This window comes from Sparus aurata, chromosome 7, assembly GCF_900880675.1.
Source record: "Sparus aurata chromosome 7, fSpaAur1.1, whole genome shotgun sequence".
NCBI lineage: Eukaryota > Metazoa > Chordata > Actinopteri > Spariformes > Sparidae > Sparus > Sparus aurata.
This window is the reverse complement of record NC_044193.1, coordinates 30,238,329-30,260,335: the sequence shown is the minus strand read 5'-3', so window position 1 is coordinate 30,260,335 and position 22,007 is coordinate 30,238,329. Positions and strand designations below refer to the sequence as shown.

The following is a 22,007-nucleotide window of genomic DNA, read 5'->3' as shown; positions in this document are numbered from 1 at the left end:
TTCGTAGTACAGGAAAGCCTGGCTTTAGACTCAACATACCTCGCTAACCCACTAAACTGGCTTCGCAGTACAGCCCTCAGGTGTGGCTAACGTGAGCTCCGCTAACAGCTTCACAAAAACTTGTGACACAGACTGAACTGAATGCAATGATAGACAGGTATTGTTGAAAAGGCTGTCTGCCACCAGGAGCTGAGAAGAGAGTAGCTCGTCTTTGACCACTAGAGGGCGCACTGTTGCTGTTCTGCCTAGCAACAGGAACCGGTTTGGACTAGTCTGCTAGCTGCAAAAAGGGAGAGAGGTCTAAAAGGTCACAAAAGAGTTGTTTCTGGCAGTTTTCAGTCGTTTTGGTGTTCCAGGTCTAGTTTTTTTCCTTTTAAGACGGATGTGTGCGTCCATTTGTCCTGTAAGTAGATCTCAGTTTGATATCAATAATAATTATCTTGTGTATTGTAATTACCTTGAGTTAAGTAATAAGCAGTGTGTTAATGTGGTAAACCTTTAAGCTACTGTTGGTTATTACCCCTTTTGCTGTATGAAAATGTTAACAGTAGTGTGAATTTCACCCTGTTTGTTCTGTGTATATTCTAGAAACCACACACACACTCACAACGAAGTGCCTGTAAGAGCCAACAACTTTATAAGAAATAAAGAACTCTCTCTGCACCCCACGGCCTGGTTATTGAGACCCACCAGAGCCCTGACCGGACTCTCCACGGCGATCCGTGCTCTCCAACCACCCTACCACTAACACTATTTTTCACTGGTCCTTCGAGCCGGATGCGACGGATTACTGTGGGAAGATGCCGAACCCTGAGCCAGAGGATGTGGTTTCCCGACCACCAAGGCAGAAAGCAGTTCCCTCTTACCTGTTGGCTTATGATTTGACTGGACCAGGATCCCAGAAGGGGGCCCAGAGCCAGATTCCCCAAGACACAAGAGTAGATGAGCGTGTTCAGTTGGGAACAGAGGCACGCTCTGGTGCCACATCGCCTATCAGCCAAAGCCCTGCACCAGACCCAGACCAGGTGGAGGATGAGTGGGAACAGATGATGAAGGAGATGCGGGATGATCAGTGTCACCAACCCAGCCAAGTACCAGATCCTCCCACCAGGTGGCAGCAGCTCAGCCAAGAGAATGCAGCCCTGAGACACCATGCAAGCCAGGTACCTGAGCTCATTGCAGCATTAAAGGAGATGAAGCAAGCCAATACCAACCTCCGCCAACAGGTGGATAATCTGGTGATTGAGATCAGGAACACACCCAGGCCAGCTACACCACATGCACCTTTGCATCCACGCCCACCACCAAGCCCAGACATTCGTGGGCGGGAGAGTTGTCACCCAACACCAATCTATATGCAATATAGAGAACATCCTGCCGAACACAGGGAAGCATACTACCCCCCACCCAGGTCTAGTGACATGTTAGCAGATGATCTCTCCCACCTCAAGGTATCACAGCGGGTACCAGTGGACCCCTCCTACCCACCATACTCTTCTGTCCCGCCTCAAGTAAATTACCCCAGGGCAGATCAGTACGGCCAGAGAACCCCACTGAGGCCAGCATATAACCTCTATGACCCAAGACATGGTTATGCTGACAGAACAGATGACGGCTAGTTCCCGTATCATCCTCCTTATGCCGACCTGTCATTCACTCAAGAGCATACTTACAGAGGGCCTAAGCCATCTATCCCACCTCTGATGTCACCAGACCCCAGAGAGTTTTCAAAGATGAAGATTGCACTGGAGAATATCCTCCCAAGGGACGCCACCGAGCGATTCAAGTTCCAAATCCTCACAGATCACCTCAGGTGTGAAGAGGCCTCACTTGTGGCAGACTCATACAGCAACTCCAGGCAACCTTACACAGACACGATGATGGCCCTCACCAAGATGTATGGGCAGCCACACAAGCTAGCTGTACAACGCATCACAGAGTTGATGGATGGTCCAGATGTCCGTAGCGGTGATGTGAAAGCCTTTCGTCTGTTTGCTCTTCGTGTACGCTCTCTGGTTGGCATGCTGGAGCAGCTGGGGTCAAGAGGTCACATGGAGCTGCAGTGTGGATCTCATGTATCCAGGCTACTCGGTAAACTACCCCATGACCTCACCGCCAGCTTCAAGAGATTCATCCATCCCATGAGAGTAGCTATCCCCACACTCACTGACTTGGCTGAATGGTTGGAATATGAGCTGGAGGTGCAAGAGGACAGTGGGAGGAGTGCCAGCTTTAGAAGAGAGGAGTCCTCTACCAGAAAGAAAGAGAACCGGAGAGACTCCAAGCCCACCAGTAACCCCACGACAATTCTCCTAGGCACAGGTAAGGCAGCAGAGCCAAGCACTCCTACGCCTCCATCAGCATCCACCCCGCCAGTCCACAACTTCAGCAAGAAGGAGAGAGGGACAGCTTACTGTCCATATTGTGATAACAGCAACCACTATCTGAACAACTGCACAAATTTCAAGCAGCTGAACAGAGAGCAGAAGGAGGTGTGGATCAGAAGCAACAACAAGTGCTGGCGTTGTGGTCGTGGCCACCAGGCAGCTAAGTGCACCCTGAAAGCCCCCTGCAAGACATGCAATAGGAAACACCTGCTTGTGCTACATGAGGTGAATGAGAGAGCAGAGGTTGAAGCACCAGAGACGGCCAAAGCTGAGAACTGTCTTGTGAACACCGCCAGCAGAGTTTTGTATGTTGACCGCCCCACCTACAACTGTAAGGTGCTCCTAAAGATCAGCAAGATTACCATAAGGAGGGGCAACCGGTCATTGGAGGCGTATGCTATTCTTGATGATGGATCAGAGCGAACCATCCTTCTTCATGCTGCAGCCAAGAAACTAGGTCTGAAGGGCAAGCCAGAAGAACTAGCCCTGCGCACGGTCAGACAGGAGGTGCAGGTGCTTCACGGGGAGGCTGTGTCCTTCACCATATCTCCAATTGATGATCCCAAGAAGCAGTTTAGGATCCAGAGGGCATTCACCGCTAAACAGCTAGTATTGGCAGAGCACACCCATCCCACTGCTACACTGCAGAAGAAGTACAGACACTTAGCTGGGTTGCCTCTACCGACTCTAGATAGAGTTCATCCGGTATTACTGATCGGCTCTGACTACACTCACCTCATCACACCAATAGAGCCCGTTCGGTTGGGCCCTCGTGGTGGACCAGCCGCTGTGAGGACGCTCCTGGGATGGACACTACAAGGCCCAGCACAAGACATGAAGCTCAGCTTTAATGGACCACAATGTCTCTTCACCTCCACATTGTCCCCGCTTGACCTCTTCTCTCATGTGGAGAAACTGTGGCAGATGGATGTGCTTCCTTACCGCAGTGAGAAGCTGGCCACAAGATCCCGCCAAGACCAGGAAGCTATTCATCTACTTCAGGAGCAGACCATCAGAGTGAATGTCAACGGCATTGAGCGCTACGCCACACCCCTCCTGAGAGTTAAGAACATGCCTCAGCTACACGCTCCACCCGAAGCTGTTTTGCCGCAGCTTAGGAGCATCGAGAGGAGGTTATTGAAAGACTCAGAGCAAGCCACCGCCTATCAAGCAGAGATCAATAAACTGGTGGATGCAGGCTATGTTGTGAAGGTGGAGCCAGATCAGGTGGACACCACAGAAGAGTCCTGGTATATACCACACCATATAGTCCAACACAATGGGAAGAACCGTGTGGTGTATAACTGCTCCTTCCAGTATCAAGGACACAATCTGAATGAGCTCCTTCTGCCAGGTCCTCCCTTAGGCCCCTCATTGCTTGCCGTGCTGCTCCGCTTCCGAGAGCATGCCCTCGCCTTTAGCAGTGACATCCGAGGGATGTTCCACCAAGTGCGGCTGCTCCAGACCGACAGAACACTGCTGAGGTTTCTGTGGAGGGACCTGAGGCCAGAAAGCCTGCCAAGTGTGTACGAGTGGCAAGTCCTCCCCTTCGGGACCACTTGCAGCCCCTGCTGTGCCACATTTGCATTGCAGAAGCACGTGCAGGACCACACTCAGTCAGAGGAGGACGTGCGGGTCATCATAGAGAAGTCATTCTATGTAGACAACTGTCTACACAGCTTAACTTCAAGAGAAGCTGCTAGAGCTATGGTCGGCCAGATGTCCAGGAGCCAGCCCTCGGATTACACTGGCACTGCCAGTCAGATACACTGTCCTATAAGCATCGCATGGTGGATTGCTCAGTGGCCACGATGAGGAACATATATAAAGTTCTTGCCAGCCAATATGACCCTCTCGGTTACATTATACCCTACACCACCAGAGCGAAGGTCCTTGTTCAGTGTCTGTGGAACAAGAAGAGAGATTGGGACGACCCACAGCTCCCGGATGACCTGCTGCATTCCTGGCGCCTGTGGGAGGCGGAGCTTGAACACCTGCCAAAGGTAACTCTGCCCAGGTGCTACTCCAGTGATGACATGGACCACCCCTGCAGTGTAAGAGATATCCATGTGTTCAGTGATGCATCAGAGCAGGCGTATGGAGCCGTGGCCTATCTCAGGACTGAGAACCCACAGGGCAAGGTTGAGGTTTCTTTCCTTGCTGCACGGTCCCGTGTGGCTCCCAAGAAACAGCAGTCCATCCCTCGTCTGGAGTTGTGTGCGGCCCTCACTGGCGCACAGCTCTCCAAGGTCATTACCACAGAGCTGACCCTCCCCATCCATAGCCTCACTCTATGGTCTGACTCATCAACGGTTCTCACCTGGTTGTCATCAGATTCATGCCGCTACAAGGTTTTTGTAGGGACGCGTGTGGCGGAAATCCAAGAGCTGACAGGATCTGCTACATGGCGATATGTGCCATCAGGAGACAACCCAGCAGATGACATCACTCGAGGTCTCACTCTCCTGGACCTAGCTAATGGTGGCAGGTGGACCTATGGCCCAGCATTCCTGGAGCAGCGGCCAGAGGATTGGCCAAAGCCCCCATGCCCCCCCCATAATGAGCCGGAAAGTGAGATGAGGCAATCTGCTATGGCTGTGCTGTTGACTACAGTTTTAACTGCGCCAGACCCACAGCAGCATCAAACCTTGAGTGACTATTTGAAGGTCACTGCCCACCAGCTGCATGGGGCGGCCAACCTTTCAACTCCTGTGACCGCCGACGACTATGTTGCTGCTGAACTGGAGGCCTTGAAACAGGCACAGAGAGACTCTTTCCCAGAGGAGTCTGCTCTGCTAACTGCAAGCAAACCAGTGGCAAAATCCAGCCGCCTCATGTCACTGGCTCCAGAGCTTGACGAGGCAACAGGACTCATCAGAGTGGGAGGCCGTCTCCGCCGCTGCAGCGACCTCACAGCAGACACAATTCACCCCATCATTCTCGATCCCCAGCACCCTCTGACCAAGTTGATCATACAGGACTATGATGTCAAGCTGCATCATCTGGGGCCGGAGAGAGTGTTTGCAGAAATTAGGAGACGGTATTGGATACTGCGGGGGCGTGAAGCAGTGCGTCGGCACCAAAGGAAGTGCACGGAGTGTAGAAAGTGGAGAGGAAGACCCGATCCACCCAAGATGGCTGACCTTCCCCCGGCTAGACAGCGCATATTTGAGCCTGCCTTCTACTCCACCGGCGTCGACTGCTTTGGGCCATATATGATCAAGATTGGTCGCAGAAATGAAAAAAGGTGGGGGATACGGTTCAAATGTATGACAACCCGAGCAGTTCATGTGGATCTTCTCAGCAGTATGGACACCGATGCGTTCCTGATGGCTCTGAGACACTTCATCGCCCAACGAGGAAAGCCCCATGAGCTCCTGTGTGACCAAGGCACAAATTTTAGAGGAGGAGAAAGAGAGCTATGGCAGGCTTTCCAATCCCTCCAACCCGAGCTCCAAGCCCAACTCGCCAGCCAGCAAATCCGATTTGCTTTCAACCCTCCAGGATCACCGCACTTTGGAGGATGCTGGGAGCGGGAGATTCGTTCTCTAAAAGCTGCACTTCAAGTCACCATTGGGGCCCAGACAGTTACAGAGGAGGTGTTGCGCACTGTTCTTACTGAGATTGAAGGAATACTAAATTCCAAACCTCTTGGTTATGTCTCATCGGACATTGCAGATCCTGATCCCATCACCCCGAACTGTCTCCTCATGGGGCGGCGTGATGCCTCCCTGCCCCAGGTTGTCTATGAAGGCCCAGAGATACTAGGCCGGCGGAGATGGCGACATAGCCAGATACTGGCTGACCAATTCTGGAAACATTTCCTCAAACATTACCTTCCTGGACTCCAGGCCCGCCAGAAATGGCGGACAGAAGCTGTGGACTTAAAAGTGGGGAATATTGCTATGATTGTTGACAACCAGCTGCCCCGAGCCCTCTGGCCTGTGGGAAAGGTCATTCAAGTCTTTCCTGGAGCTGACAACCGTGTTCGGTCTGCCGAGGTGTTGGTAAAAGACAGAACGTACACCCGACCTGTGGCAAGACTTATAAGTCTCCCTTCTCTTCCTGAAGAGGAATAGAGGCCTTTACACTGGTTCGAATTCACTTCTTGAATTCGGGGGCGGCTGTTGAAAAGGCTGTCTGCCACCAGGAGCTGAGAAGAGAGTAGCTCGTCTTTGACCACTAGAGGGCGCACTGTTGCTGTTCTGCCTAGCAACAGGAACCGGTTTGGACTAGTCTGCTAGCTGCAAAAAGGGAGAGAGGTCTAAAAGGTCACAAAAGAGTTGTTTCTGGCAGTTTTCAGTCGTTTTGGTGTTCCAGGTCTAGTTTTTTCCTTTTAAGACGGATGTGTGCGTCCATTTGTCCTGTAAGTAGATCTCAGTTTGATATCAATAATAATTATCTTGTGTATTGTAATTACCTTGAGTTAAGTAATAAGCAGTGTGTTAATGTGGTAAACCTTTAAGCTACTGTTGGTTATTACCCCTTTTGCTGTATGAAAATGTTAACAGTAGTGTGAATTTCACCCTGTTTGTTCTGTGTATATTCTAGAAACCACACACACACTCACAACGAAGTGCCTGTAAGAGCCAACAACTTTATAAGAAATAAAGAACTCTCTCTGCACCCCACGGCCTGGTTATTGAGACCCACCAGAGCCCTGACCGGACTCTCCACGGCGATCCGTGCTCTCCAACCACCCTACCACTAACACTATTTTTCAGGTATGTTGTTGAGAACTTGCTCCCGTTATCAACAGTTGACTCAGACTCCTTCAGAGCACTCATTGGTAAAATATCGGGGAGAACAGGAGCCGGTCCGCCATGCATAAATACATTTTCTAAATATGTAGATGCCGAGTACTCTAAAATGAATGCCGAGCTCAAAAGGGGGAATAAATAAAAGTAACGCAATACTTACTTTTCCTGGTAACTAATTATTTTTATAGTGGAGTAATTCAGTTACTAACTCAGTTAGTCAGTCAGTTTAAAAGTATCGTGCCCAACACTGGTCATAGCTTACAACTTCTTTCTTTTTTCACACACTGGATAAACTCAGCCAAGAGTGCCAGGCGACCTGACTACAAAAAGATGTGGGACAGGGATGTTCTCTGTGTTTAATTGAGGGTTGCAGTAGGCCTTATGATGGCACTGTGTTTATATGTTTGAGTGCACATGTGTGTTACTGTGCACGTGATTTGAGTGTTAATAATAAAATTGTGTTATTTAAGAAATTTCATAGTGCTCCTAAATTTTTTCTGTGCTCCTAAATGTTTTCATTTAGGAGCACCTGTGCTCCTAGTGAAAAAGCTAAGCGTACAGCCCTGCATTTGGAAAGTTAACGTTAGGCCTGTTCAGGTGTTATTTTACAGATGTCTTTCCTGCTTGTATGTCAGTTAAAATGCTATTAGTTTTCCATTAGTCTTATGTATAGCACACACCAAGCATCTGTTTATTTTTTTAATCTTTATTAAAATGTAACATGAGGTGGTCACATATACTTCTCTCTTCAGATGCACTTTAACATATTTCACCACCAGCCCACTGACACAGCAGCAGGTGCTCCTGTCCCTCTACCTCAGCACAGCAGAGTGACACAGCATCAGGACTAAAGGCTGACCAGCCATCTCTTCTAACTGACACAGTGAGATGAGAGTTAGTTCACAGAGGACCATTTCAAACTTTAATTCATGTTTCCCATATGTTACTAAAGTGATAAATGTCTATTTCCCCACATATAAGAAAAAAAACACAAGACACCAGGCTCTTTATACATCAACCATAAAATGGATTTATTTTACCAGAGGTCCAAACATATTTCTGTGTTGCTCCAGGATGCATAGAAGATGTCAGTGTGTCAATAGGAATTCCACTTCCACTACTACAAACCAGTGTTTACAATCCTTATGTTCTTATGCTCAACCAGTGGTTTGATAATAAAGCCATGTGTAACTGTTTGCTACACAATATCAAAATGCCACTGTCTAACTGGGACAATCCTATAATCTTTAAAGGAAAAGAAAGTCAGAGGGAAAAAAGGCAGTTTAATAAAATCAACTCCATCTTAGTTGAACAAAGGGACGGGTTAGTTATGCAGGTGAGCGTAAGGCTACTGGTATCGGTTGTTTTGGAGAAAAAAAAAACCTTTGTTTTGTCACATCATTACTCTTCTCTCTCCCAAAAAAACAATGTGGAGAGAAATGGAAATGTGTACAAAACCACACTATCAATATGACCTTTTACTGTAAGACTAGTATTCCTCATGTGGTTCTGCATGAATCTGGCGAGGCCCCAGCACCTGAAAATACAGCTGAAGGGTCAAATGAAGATGGAAAAGTGTGGTCTTCAGATAGCTCCATTGCTGCAGGGTTGATTAAACCACACTGTTGTCAGGTAAACACATCCCCATCAAAACCACTATTCAACAGCATCTGTCGGCTTTCCAACAGCTCTTAATTAAACTCTTTTTGGTTCCCCCCCTCATCCCTGCCATTCACAGACCACAGAGAGGGGAGGGTGAGAGTGGGGGTCTGGGGAGCAGAATGTAATGGATCACTTTAGAAAAAAAAAAAAAAAATCAGAAATTAGAAGTCCATACATAAGTCCATGATTTCTCCTCCCTCAGAAGGGGCAGCAGGTTTCACAGGTCTGCAGTTAATCAGCCACATCACTGTGGGGGGTCGCTCCTACTCTGCCCCCTCACTTTAGCCGCTGGACAATGACAGCGTTGAGGAGGTTGGCCTGCTGCAGCGTCTTGCTCTCATCCGTCAGCTCCATGTTGGGGAAGGTGGTCATGAGAACAAACTCTCTGGCAGCCATGGCAGGCCGGGCAGCCACCACAAACTGCCGCAGGTCAGACACCCTGAGGGACACAAGGCAAGAAATATGGCTTTCACTACAGTTTGTCTAACAGCATGAAATGTAGTTAACATGATCTATTCAAATGACAACAACAACCTGGGGATTGATATTTGCATTTCTTTCAGCGATATACAATTATTTTGACTTGGTTTCACATATTTGCTGAAACTTCTGGTATTTTGAGTGTCCGCACCGAAAAGTATATTAAAAAAAATTTAATATCTCCGATTATTGAAAAATAAGTAAAACATTTAGATTATTAAGAATCTCAACAGACTAGGAGTATTACTTAATTACAGGATTTTTTTTTTTTACAAAAAAAAAACAACTAAAAAATTGAATGATAACAGCATCCAAGGGATCAACTCGTTGCATTGGAGGAGAGTCAAAAAGCAGCTTGATTGGTCAGTTAACTGCTGTTGAAAATGGCTTCAGATAAACCTGAAATTATTGGGCTCTAGTGTTGAGCTGCATGCTCAGATGGACCTGGTTGCTAGCAAAACATGCACAGGTTCAGCTGAACTGGATGGGACACTTTATAATGTCTCTCTTACTTAGGTGACTCAGAAGAATACCATGTAATAGCACTGTATGCTCATTTAGAGAATGGTGATTAAGGAGAATGGTTTCAGATAATAGCCCTGTTATTTTTCTTTTAAGCAACTTATCACTCATCACTAACTGCTGAGGGGAAATTTCAGACCACAAACAGTTTGTCTTATCATTTTGTCTTGTTAAAATTTTGAGTAACAATAATACAAATAATAATTAAAATAAATAAAATAATCAATTTGATTACTGACAAAACTTAGACGCACAGTTTTTTTTCCAGAGATGATAAATGAAATTGCTAAGGAGTGAGACATCTTGCTTCTTTCTGAACTTTGATGAGAGCTACACATGTGCAGTACCAATCCATTGTTGCTACTGCAGTGTCAGTTGACCAAGGAGTATATCCCAATCATATACCTTCACACTGCACACAAAAGTCAGATGTTAGTGAGCATTAGTGGGTTTTATGGTCACTGTAAAGGGGGTATAAGCCAACACCAGTACCAACCTCATTATGTCACATCATCTATTAGGGGTGGGACGATACGGGTAAATCACGATTCGAAACTGTGACGATATTTGGCCCACGATAATGATAATATCACGATACACGATATCTGCAATATTCGATATATTGCAAGACATTTCAACAACGATATATCACGATATGTGACTGAAAAAGAAAAAATACCCATAAAAAGGAAAACGTCTTATACATCTATTGCATTTATTTTATTTTATTTTATATAAATTTAATATGCCTTGATGTGTCCAGGTTGACCCAAAGCACTTTCATGTTCCCACCTCCCAGGTACTGGATGGGTGAACATAACTCTGCACATAATTGGTTGCATACTGAAATGTGCCCAATATTTAATTTAATTTTTATGTTATTCTTATCTTGTTTAGCTATTGTTAAACTAAAACGGGCCCAATTTTACATAATACAAGTTGCTACTGACTTTTCAGTATCAGAAAGCACTGTCCTGGTTTACATAAGACATGTTATTAATATTCATGCACTTTAATGTGTCCAGCTCAGGGTTCTCTCCCGTCTTCCAGACGGTGGAACAGCGGCGCTGCGCCGCTATACTGCTAGCTCAGCCACTATACTCATTTTCAATGTTAGCTGCTTTGTAGTGAGTGTTAGTGGGTTAGTGGGTGACGAGCGTCCGTTCGTCCGTCGGTCCCCCGGCTGACGGCGATAACGACCGCACCAGTGTTCTCGCGTCATCTGTCTCGTAAAAGCCGAAGTGGGTCCACACTTTAGAGTGGAAACTTGGGTGGGTCTTTGATTTGTTTTTCGTTATTCGTATTCTCCGCCATTCTTGCATCTGTTCTTCTTCTGTTGTTAACTCGTCTTCTTCACCGGCCGCTGCTTACGCCTACTTTACCCTCATTTACGGGATTAGCGCCCCCACAAACAGGACAGGAGAGATTAAGTACTGACGGTGACAATGGGGTAAATCCATAATGTGTGTTGTAATAAAATATCGATATTTGCCGTCAGTGTATCGATTATTTATTGCGACAGAGAGCACAACAATATATTGCAATATCGATTTTTTTCCCCCACCTCTATTATCTATACAACCCAACGTTTTTTGTTGAAATGACTAGCATAATCACATGCTTGCAGGCCAATGATAATTCTGCTTGGCTCTGTAATCGTTGACTACATCACTGAGCAGTCATTTAACATCAGAGGAAGACAAATATGTATTGAGCCTCTATTATCTCTCTATAAAAGCAAATAACCTCTGTCTGTGTGTGTGTGTGTGTGTGTGTGTGTGTGTGTGTGTGTGTGTGTGTGTGTATTCCTCAAATATCTCTGCGGATCAAGATCAGACTGACCTGAGAGTTTCAACATGGCTGCTGCATGGTTCAAGGGTGTGCTATTTCGCATTTGTTTGGACTGCAATGATACTGTTAATAAATTATTTCATAAATGCTTTACAAATTCCACGAGCATGTCCACCGGAGCCACTACAGTCACGTGCGCACCAGAGCCAATCACTGCACACCGTGGCCACGCGCGCACCAGAGCCAATCACTGCAGAGCCCACCGCGACCCCCCACCTTAAAGGAGAACTTCGGTCGATTTAAACATGCAGCTTCATTGCTCAAGCAACCCTTGACTTGCCAGTACCGAAGACGCGAAAACATTTGGTCCAGCCATTACAGAGCTCCGTGAACGGAGACTTAGCATTGAACGCTAACAGCATGGGGTCAGAACTTTACACTGTGTTTTAAGCGTCTTAACATGCTCCACATCTCACACCAGAAGGTATGCAACATCAGCAGACACCTTACAACACAGCACTGTAGCGTGTATGACTCAAAATGAATAAAAAAGTAGTTAAAACAGTGTGTTTGTGCAAGCAGCTACTTACCTGTTTGTTGACATCCGCGTCTTCCGGTAGCTAGACCAAACTAGTATATCCACCGAGTGTGCACTTAACAGGCTTAACAGGCTATTGTAAGGCTCATGGCTCATGACAGGCTGTAACATGGACATGTACATTATGAACAGAAACACGAAAATGCTGGAACACGTTTCAGTCTCCACCAGTGAGGGAGTAAGCGCACGCTCGACGGATTGACTAGTTTGGTCTAGCTACCGGAAGACACGGATGTCAACAAACAGGTAAGTAGCTCCTTGCACAAACACACTGTTTTAACTACTTTTTTATTCAGTTTGAGTCATACACGCTACAGTGCTGTGTGCTAAGGTGTCTGCTGATGTTGCATAACTTTTGGTGTGAGATGTGGAGCATGTTAAGACGCTTAAAACACAGTGTAAAGTTCTGACCCCATGCTGTTAGCGTTCAATGCTAAATCTGCGTTCACGGAGCTCTGTAATGGTTTGACCAAATGTGTTTGCGTCTTCGGTACTGGCAAGTCAAGGGTAGCTTGAGCAATGAAGCTGCATGTTTAAATCGACCGAAGTTCTCCTTTAAGAAACAAGCAGATTTATACCTGCAGCGGCGCGAGCTGGACTGGGATTTTGCCAGCGGTTCCGTCCCGTCCCGTTCTGTTCTGTGCATCTAAACTGACTGTTGTGGATTAATGAGATTAAACGAGTCCGGACCGAGTCTGTTCGGGTCTGAGGAGATCCAGAGACGCGCGGACAACAAAGTGGAATCGGAATCTGTGGATGTTCGGACGGCCCACCTCCCGAAGCGACGGACCGGAAGCATCGGCACGTCCAAAACCGGACCTAGGGTAAATAATGTCCGCCATGCTTTTTCGCGAACATTGCCGTCACGTTTGCTTTGTGTCTGGTGCAGGAAGAAACGGTAAAAACGGGCTTTTGTCACGAAAGTGTCCAAGCAGCAAGTTTGGTTGTTGAGGAACAGGAAGTTGTGGGAGGGACCTAGGCGGATGACTGACATGCAACGACGGTCGGTGTGTGTGAGAGTTGAGAGATTTGTGACATTTAGCGTGTTTGGAGTGTGTAGTTAGTGTGTTATGTAGTGTTTGGTGTAGTGTGTTTAGTGTGTAGTGGAGTCGTTTTTTTGTTTAATGAGTCAGAATAATGAGAAGATGCTGAATATGGAGCAGGCAGTGCAGCTCTTCATTCAGCTGGAAGGAGCACAGGCAGACCTGAGCATTGCCTGCATTTAAATGTAAATAGTTACATATAACTTTGTAATTTTTTTAAATGTATGCACACATTTAGATAAACAACAATTTATATTTGCATTATAAGTAAAAAAAAAAAAAAAATAAAATGGTTTGTTAAACATATTTGTGGTTTTCACAGTAAAAAATCTAACTTTTTCTACTCAGATTTCATGTTTTTTTTGTGATTTTAGGTCCATTGTGTTAATACAGTATGTCAAAATAAAAAAAGTAACTGTATAGTCACACATGTGAGGTTGTGCTGAAAATAATGACACCAAGTAAATAGCTTTTAAGATGAAATACAATGGCAAAATCAAAAATAGTCAAAAACAGCCAATTATACCCTGGAATATCGGATTTCACAACAAACCTAAATATCCCTGACGTCCCACCTTCAAACACAGCCTCATTTGGCCATCCATGAAAAAGCTCCTTAACCTCCCACTTTTTAATAGGAATACACTTTTCTTACGGGCACTGCACTAGTTAATTAAACAAGGCTTTACTGAAATATATCCACTCTAAATATGTCGGTCTGCTGTCTCTGTAATAGGCCAGGAAACAATTCCACAGACCCGCAGAAACGTACTGCTAGTGCAGCTGTCTGACCTCTGTGTCTGCCAGCTTTGAGCTGTAAAGAGTGAATCAATCACCTGTGGGTATGGTTGAACTTCTGGACCAGTCTGCCGCCGTCGGCCAGTCGGATCTGAATGTTAGTGACAGGTTGGGAGGGGTCGAGGGTCACAGAGGAGCTGGCTTGAGCCTCATTGGCAGCCTGGTCATGCTGGGAGGTGGCCGGAGCTGTAGTCAACTCTGGCGTGGCACTAGAGGAGGAGAATGGAAAAAGATGCATTTATTGTGGGGGGTGATATGAAACTTTCTTGAAATCCTGACTTTTGCCAGATGTTGGGAGGGGCTGTGTGTTTGAGACGTGCGAGTGACAGAGAGATGGAGGGAAGGGGAGCAGGGAAAACAAATGCAGCCAAACGGATACGCTGCGTTTTTTTTTTAATAGCGCTAAACATGGTACACTCTTCAGCTTTCAGATAAATGTAATGTTTGACTAAGTGTTTCAACCAACACTCTAGCATTAAGTCCATTATTAGGTAAGCTTATTGCAATTATTCAATATTTAATAATTCAATTTATTGGAGAAAAAACAATTTGGAGAAAGATGGCTTTCACTGGACATTGATAACATAAACAATAATTATTTTGGATCCTGTACTGAAGGGAAAAGAGGAGCACTGTTGGATACAACTGTTTGCAGATCATGAGTAATTCATAATGTGTTGCTTTCTTGATTAGGGCTATTCTCAGTGCTGTAAGAGTACTCTGATTTGACTAAATGACTAGATATAACTCTGTCCTTGAGATTTGAATGAACTTCAACAGACTGATTAGAAACCAGGGCCCGTATTCACAAAGAATCTTAAGGCTAAAAGTAGCTCCTAACAGCCGAATTAAGGAGCAACTCCCAAAAATAATCGGCGTGTCAGTCGTAACTTTAGGACTCCTAATTTTTGAAAATAAGAGTTATTCACAAAACATTTTAAGCCTAAAAGTAGCACCTAAGTCTGGGAGACCTTAGAAGTAGTCCAGAGGACTCCTAACTCACTAAGAACTAGTCACAGCTGAATGTTTTGGAGACGCTAAATGACAGGGAATTGGTGAGGGACACAATAACGTCCCCAACCAACCGAACAATCCAATAACGCCAGAGTTAAAATGTTTGGCAACACTCCGGTATTTGTCTAGGGGGAAAATGCAGCTCTTCGCACGGGACTAGTATTACCTGGGGACCTCAAGTGATTTAGAAATTATCCCACCACGTCAGTGTTTCGTGCTGCGCATTCGCACATGATAAGCGAAGTCTGTGTTTTAACTCGAATTTACTGACATATTCCCCCGGATCGATCGCACTGGAGCCCTTACTGGAGCAGCACAACGGTTAGATATGGATATTTTTAATATAATAACTGGTGAGCCTGTTGAAAGATGGAAAAATGTTCCTTACCGCATGCTGCCATGCATGTAATACATCTAATCATCTTTAGAGATTTCGCTCTTCTGATGAGCCTCCTGAATTTGTACCCAAAATGCTGTCAAAACTTTCATTTATAATTCCCAATGCAGCCTCCATAATTCTCGACCGGGAAAAAGGCAGAAAAAGGTGTGGAAAACACAAAAAACCTTAAGAAAAACAAAAAACGACCCCAAATCACAGAGATGACGATTCGCACTGGACTAATATTATCAAATGACCTCTGTGTTTGGTAAAATATAATAGGTAATTTGCGGTGGAATTTTTACATTACAAATTAAGGACATGGCAGATTCGCACGGGATTAAGATCACAGACGACCTCCGCAATTATTACAAATTACTGGAGGTCCCCAGGTTATACTAGTCCCGTGCGAATAGCGCTTTTGTCAATCGGAAAAAGTTGCATTCCATCTAACACAAATTGTCTTTGACGCATGTTACAATATACTGGACATTGTTGTGAAATGGCCCGAATCAACACACGATTCCCGAATTTAAATGGAGAGTTGTTTGACGCAGCTTTTCGAGCAAATGCCGCTTTTATTGACAATTCACGCTTTTCATCGCAATCCTCTAATTTGTAATTTTTGGCCGAAGTGTTTTTGTTTTGGGGGGGGGGGGCACCTAATTCTCCTCTTAAATACATTTCTTTATCCAATATCTTTTCATAGGCTTTGTCATGGGCTTGTAGGCAACTTCCTTATTTTCACTTCATGCATTGCGTAGCCTACATGACTTTTCAATGGGCTGCCCTGTCACTCAACAACCAATCACCATTGTCACCACTTCTAAGTGCGTCCTTATAAAATGACATCATCCATAGCAACAGAGAGTTACTTCTAGTTTAGGAGTTCACTGTTTTCATAACTAAAAGTAGGTCTCAGCAGCTTTGTGAATTACTTTTAAGAAACGACTCCTACATAAAAACTTTTAGTCCGATTTAGAAGTACTCCTAACATTAAGATAAAAGTCTGAATATGTGAATATGGGCCCAGTCATTTATCTGGAACAAGCCCTTAAAGAAAGTCAATACCCACACTGAATGACAAACAATATAGAACAAGACTTCTCATAAATCCTACCTTCCCAACTTCTGTCCTTCACCTCCAAAGGCCCTGAAGGCAACCTTTGGTTTGCTGAAATCCTCATCCCTGTGGTCCTCCATGTCCAAGTTGACCTGACCTCCTCGAGACCGCTGCCTCAACTCCAGGGGAATCTCCCTACATGAGAACAATCAACAGGTGAACTGAGGCCTTAAACACCTGCCATCAGTGTTCTTAATGCAGCCCAGAAAACAATCACTGAAATCAGCAAACATAACTTATTTACCAATCCATATTAAGATATAAACACTAAGGACACATTATGTCCTCATAATGAACCTTTCTATGAATCACAACAATTTAACAATCTCACCCCCTTCTGATTGCCTCAAGGAAGTTGGCATTGCCAGGATCACTGTAGTTTCTGAGTTCACCATTATCCAGACTGAAACCTGTCTTCCATAGCTTAAGCACCACGTGTACCTAACACACACACACACACACACACACACACACACACACACACACACACAAATAATGATTAGAGGGTCCCCTGGAAAATGATACATGAGACATAATCAACAGAAAAACTAAGAAGTAATGCAAATAAGACATGTGTTCAAAGAGGGATTTCAACCAGGACATGTTTGTCAACTACTGTACAACAAACAATATTAAATATTTAAATCTGACTATGGCATGCTCCAGAACTTACTTAAGTTTGATTAACAGACCTTGACAGACTTTCTAAGTAACACCCGTACTCAGCATATAACACACAAAATTTGAATACATATAATTGTATAGATACTGAAACCACATCGAAATGCTCATGCAGGAGGAGGCTGGGGAGGTGAAGGGAATTACAACAATACACCACTGACTGCACAGTAGCAACAGCAAGGTGCAGACTTGAAAATGCAGGAAAAATGAGTGCCAGTGGTGTTGATTTAGACTGTCTACTTTAATGACAGGTATATAGATAAAACAGCAGTATAAAGAACAGCATGACACCTGTGACTGCCTGAAAAAAGGTTTCATTAAAACTATGCATAACCTAACGTGTGCAGAAACAGGTGACCAGCAGCAAAGTTGGTTGACTGATCACTTGCTCTATCAGCCAAAAAGCCACCAAGAGGGCAGAAAGATAGCTTGATCTGCACAAAAGCAAAGAAAATAGGGCCCATCATGGTTTTGTACTCACATCCTGCTGGCTGTTGGAGGCCTGTCTCTCTCCAGCCACATAGGCTGACTCCTCCTCAGGAGCTGCGCCTAGCCTGTAGCCTCCACCAAGGAAGGGCTTAATGATGAGACAAGACAATAAAACAAAAATGAGAGACTATACAATTGACAAACGAAATGTTAAAGGACAACACTTTGGTCTTGTAAAGTTCCCTTTACCTTGGATTTGCTGGGCTCTCCTGGCCCTCTCCCACTCCGGTCCAGAGGCACAGCTCCATGTTCCCTGGCCCCTTTGAACAAATCCTCCACCACCTCATTTGAGCTCTTCTTCTTGGGAGGCCCAACGATCTGCTGCCCACTACGCTCTGATCCCCCCGCAAAAAACCTGCCATGGTGGAAAAGCAAATGAGATGGGTCTAATGAAAACAGAAGCGCGATCTCAATTCTGAGATTGCGCTGGGTGCACAATATATAATTTTAGCATGGGCACCACAATGTGAGCTTGTGCAACAGTCAAATCGCAGGATGTGCAATATCAAGAGGGCAAATTAACTTCACGCCATGCTACCACCTTTTGCTGCTAGACTCCAAGGACTGAGATTGGTCAGCTTGGACTGCTTATATTTCCCTCTATTGCCATTTTTAGAGCAACCCGAGTGTATATATGCAGGTTAAAGGTTGGTCAAACCTGCTAGAAATACTAGATCGACTCCTTTCCTCTTTGCCAGTGGCAGCAGATCATATACCTCATAAAGAAAACATTACACATCCAGGGCTGATGGTGGAAGTTGCTAAGGAGTGAGACTTCTCGCTTCTTTCTCATCTCTGTTTGGATTTGCACATACACAGTATTGGTCAGGCAGCTGGTTGGTTCAGGTACTGACATGGAAGCCACTGACTATGTAACACTGGTTACTTTCTTACATCTTTTACGTCAGACATTAAAAATGTGGAATGCAAATTATGTATTATGTATTATAAAAGACTCTAGACAAGAATTATTTTTATGTTGCTTACTGTACTGTCTGTAATAAAAAGAGTGTAAACAGACATTTGCCGCCCCACACAGTCCCTTCACAACCAGCCTTACTGCACTGCCCCAGCAGCAGAATCTGTTGATGCTGCAGAAAAGCACGACCAGCTCACAGTGAACAGTGTGAGACCAAAAATAGTTTGGTGCATTCTGGAATCACCCCACTAGGTGTGACTATCTACCATCCAAAAACTGAGAATTGCAGCTCAGACACACAGCATTGAATACAGCCCTGATCAACTGTCGCAGCCATTTAGGAGGACTCGAAAGACTTCCAAAAGCTAATTTTACAACATACAACCAACTGATACATCATCAACCCTGATCTGTCAATGTCTTTTTTTTTTTTTTTTTAAGATTTTCTTCTGGCATAGACACCTTTGTTAAGCAGTAGACAGATAGGAAATATGGGAGAGAGAGGGGGATGTGACATGCAGCAAAGGACCTCCGGCCAGAATTGAACCGGGGTCGGCTGCGTTTATGGCATGCGCTCTAACCACTCGACCACCTGCGCGCCATCTGTCAATTTCTTGGGTCAGATCAGAATGCAAACAACCCAGGATCATTATGATGTACTAATGATGCTGGATGACTATTGACAAAAATGCCAATTAACCAACTTACCTGTCAGTCTATATGACTTCATGTTTACTCCTCTTGGTTGGTTTGTAATAGTCAGAGAGAACAGGAACTACAACTGAACTAAAATGCAACAATGTATAATTTCTTTGCCTTGGTCCAGACCAACAAAAAAAAAAAAACATCCTACAGGTATGAAAACACCATAAATCACAGCCTAAAAAAGAGAAGATGGCTCTTAAAAATAACTCAAAGATTATTCAAGGCTGGATTCTTCACCTGGCATTGTTAAAATTAAGAAACTTTTTTCCTACAAAAGATGAATGGACAATATTGAGATGTAAGTTTACCTCTGGCCTTCCTCTTCATCACTCTCCTCCTCTGCCTCATGCATCAGATCTCGGAAGGAGGTCACTCTGGGCTGAGAGCTAAAAATAACAAAAACATGTGGTTGACACACTGTAAAAAAAAAAGTCTCTGAAGTTAACTGCATGTCATTATAGCCCCAGGCACTGGCCTTTGTTGGACAAAGAAGCAGAGTGCAAACAAATCAAAGTGCAGCATTAATAATAGCAGCATTACCTTGGCCCTGCAGACCGGGACACTGAAGAGCCTCCCTCAGGTTGAGGAAGTGTCACTATGTCGTCATCAGCTCCATCCTCAAAGAAACTGGCGAGCGCAAGCTGGGGGGGCACAAATGTGTCTATTAGATTTGTGGCCAACTTGATCCCAATGTCAACGATAATCTCACGAGATCAAGGCAGCTGCAGTTTTTAGAGCCAGTTGCTCCATCAACTGCCAGACCCAGGGCTCCATAGGAAATGCCTGGCTGTCATCTGATCTCATTATTTTTTTTCTTTTAGATGTCAACTCAACAATATTTCATTAATCTGATCTAAAACTTAAAATTGGAAAAAACTATTATGTTTTTTTGCAACACGTTACCACATCAGATATATAATGGAAGCCATTGTCTTGTACTTCTTTTCTCAGTGTTTTACTATTACTGTTTTTATAAAATTTAAGTAGTTTGAAAGAGACTCGACTGTCTGGCCGATTGATTTACATCAGCAAGCAGATATGAAACTGATTTCCACGTGAATTCATGGAAAATGGACTGTTAACTGAAATCAACTGATCTTCAAGAATGTGCGTGATACTGTAACTCACTGGACAGACTGCTTGACAAACGCAACTACTTACCTAGCAAGCGTCCTGTATTATTGGTGACTAGTATTGAGTTCACCTAAAAGCTAGATAACTTTTGTGTTTACACTTCTATACTGGAATTCTTGACCCTTCCATGACACGAAAAAGATAGCAGGCAGAAACATTGACAACTAGCAGCCAAGCTAAGCTAATAAATAAGTTTCTTTTTATTCTATCGTCACTGAGCAGGTGCTCCTCGAGTCACAACAATCATTCAATTTCGTTTTCGCAATGTACTAGAAGTGCTGAGGTTCATGTTTATGTTCTTACTTAACGCTGCCAGTCATGACGATAATACTTCACCGGGACAAATGACAATGCAGCATCACAAGCTAACGAATGTTGATTGCTAGATTAGGTTAACATGTACTTAGCTTTACGCTAACGCTAGCTAGGGCGGATCAATGGAGAACGGCAGATTAGCATTAGCCAAAATTTAATGGCAAACTGCTTTGTAATGAGACAACAGAAATGAACCTTTATGTAACAGTGGCTGTGTCAAGTGTACAACTGCCTTGCCATTGTCAAAGGGTGACTTGCACAAATTACCGGCAACACAGGCTAACGTTAGCCGGCGGGCTATTTGTCTGACACATGTTATCTCACCACTGTTTCCTTGGATTTTTTCGGATTTTCCACCACAACGGCAGGGCAAATCTACAAAGGGCGTACCTGCAAATTCCAGCCGGCAGACTCCAGGAAAAACCGGGCCCGCTCCTCATCCACATCAGTAACAGCGACGAACTCCCGGACAGACTCTTCTTGGCTCGCCATTTTGATTTGCTCCTTCGACTACTCGTCCGCCTCCACCTGAGGAAACAACCAACAGATGGTGGTTCCTATCCGGTTTGAGCAAGGGACCGTAACAAAAGAGACTTGGACAAACACAGTATATTGAGAAAAAAAAGGCTTAAAATATGGATTAAATTACACTTGTACATTACAAAAGAAATATAAGAGACTCTTTTAATTGTATTCGTCCTCAGTCTTATTTGTTGATAATCACGATTTGCTGCACGGCTAACATTATTTTGGCCGCCAGGTGGCAATGTATCCACAGGTTATAAAACTACATCATGTCATGAGCATTCTCTGCTCAGAACAATGATCCCTGGACCCAGGCAGCAGAGGAAAACGTGCCAGTATAGCTGGCTGCATATTACTGCATAAAACTTAGGACCAGTATAGTTCCATATAACATTTATTAAAATCATATTTGGTAACAAATGATCACACTGGTTTAGGCTTTACATATGCTTTGACTATGTACAATTGTAACTAGAACTGCAAGCAGTTATAAACGGGGGCCAAGTCCCCCCGCGGGACTCGGACCCTGCGCACCGCAGAGCCCACGGAAGTTGGCTCCCAAAGGATGACGGGCACGGGGCAAAAGTGAGGACACAGGCTAACGTCTGAGCTGGGGTAGTCGCTGTAATGGGAAGTGCACTGGAAGTGCAAATGGCCGAATGTGTGCCAATTTGGATTTGTT

At 44.7% G+C, this 22,007-nt stretch overlaps 2 protein-coding genes across 2 annotated transcripts; one reads left to right on the top strand and one right to left on the bottom strand.

Moving 5' to 3' along the window:
- Positions 1–4,112: 4,112 nt before the first annotated feature.
- Positions 4,113–7,013, top strand: LOC115584651 (uncharacterized). Its single transcript, XM_030422203.1, has 2 exons — positions 4,113–6,753; positions 6,939–7,013. The coding sequence occupies exon 1, from the start codon at positions 4,175–4,177 to the stop codon at positions 6,464–6,466; it is 2,292 nt and encodes a 763-aa protein (XP_030278063.1). The 5' UTR covers positions 4,113–4,174; the 3' UTR covers positions 6,467–6,753; positions 6,939–7,013.
- Positions 7,014–8,151: 1,138 nt separating this feature from the next.
- Positions 8,152–21,347, bottom strand: nsfl1c (NSFL1 (p97) cofactor (p47)). The gene is made up of 9 exons (XM_030422370.1): positions 21,191–21,347; positions 19,892–19,992; positions 19,660–19,737; positions 17,917–18,082; positions 17,720–17,815; positions 16,889–16,998; positions 16,555–16,692; positions 14,080–14,250; positions 8,152–9,248 (listed from the first exon to the last, which is right to left on the bottom strand). The coding sequence occupies exons 1-9, from the start codon at positions 21,290–21,292 to the stop codon at positions 9,086–9,088; spliced, it is 1,125 nt and encodes a 374-aa protein (XP_030278230.1). The 5' UTR covers positions 21,293–21,347; the 3' UTR covers positions 8,152–9,085.
- Between the last annotated feature and the right edge of the window lie 660 nt (positions 21,348–22,007).

Coding starts and splice junctions, on each gene's coding strand:
- LOC115584651 (XM_030422203.1), top strand. CDS start 4,175: ATGGTGGATTGCTCAGTGGCCACGATGAGGAACATATATAAAGTTCTT.
- nsfl1c (XM_030422370.1), bottom strand. CDS start 21,292: ATGGCGAGCCAAGAAGAGTCTGTCCGGGAGTTCGTCGCTGTTACTGAT. Junction 17,816..17,916: donor GAGAGCCCAGCAAATCCAAG/GTAAAGGGAACT, acceptor CTCATCATTAAG/CCCTTCCTTGGTGGAGGCTA. Junction 14,251..16,554: donor GAAGGACAGAAGTTGGGAAG/GTAGGATTTATG, acceptor CTCCTCCTCTAG/TGCCACGCCAGAGTTGACTA.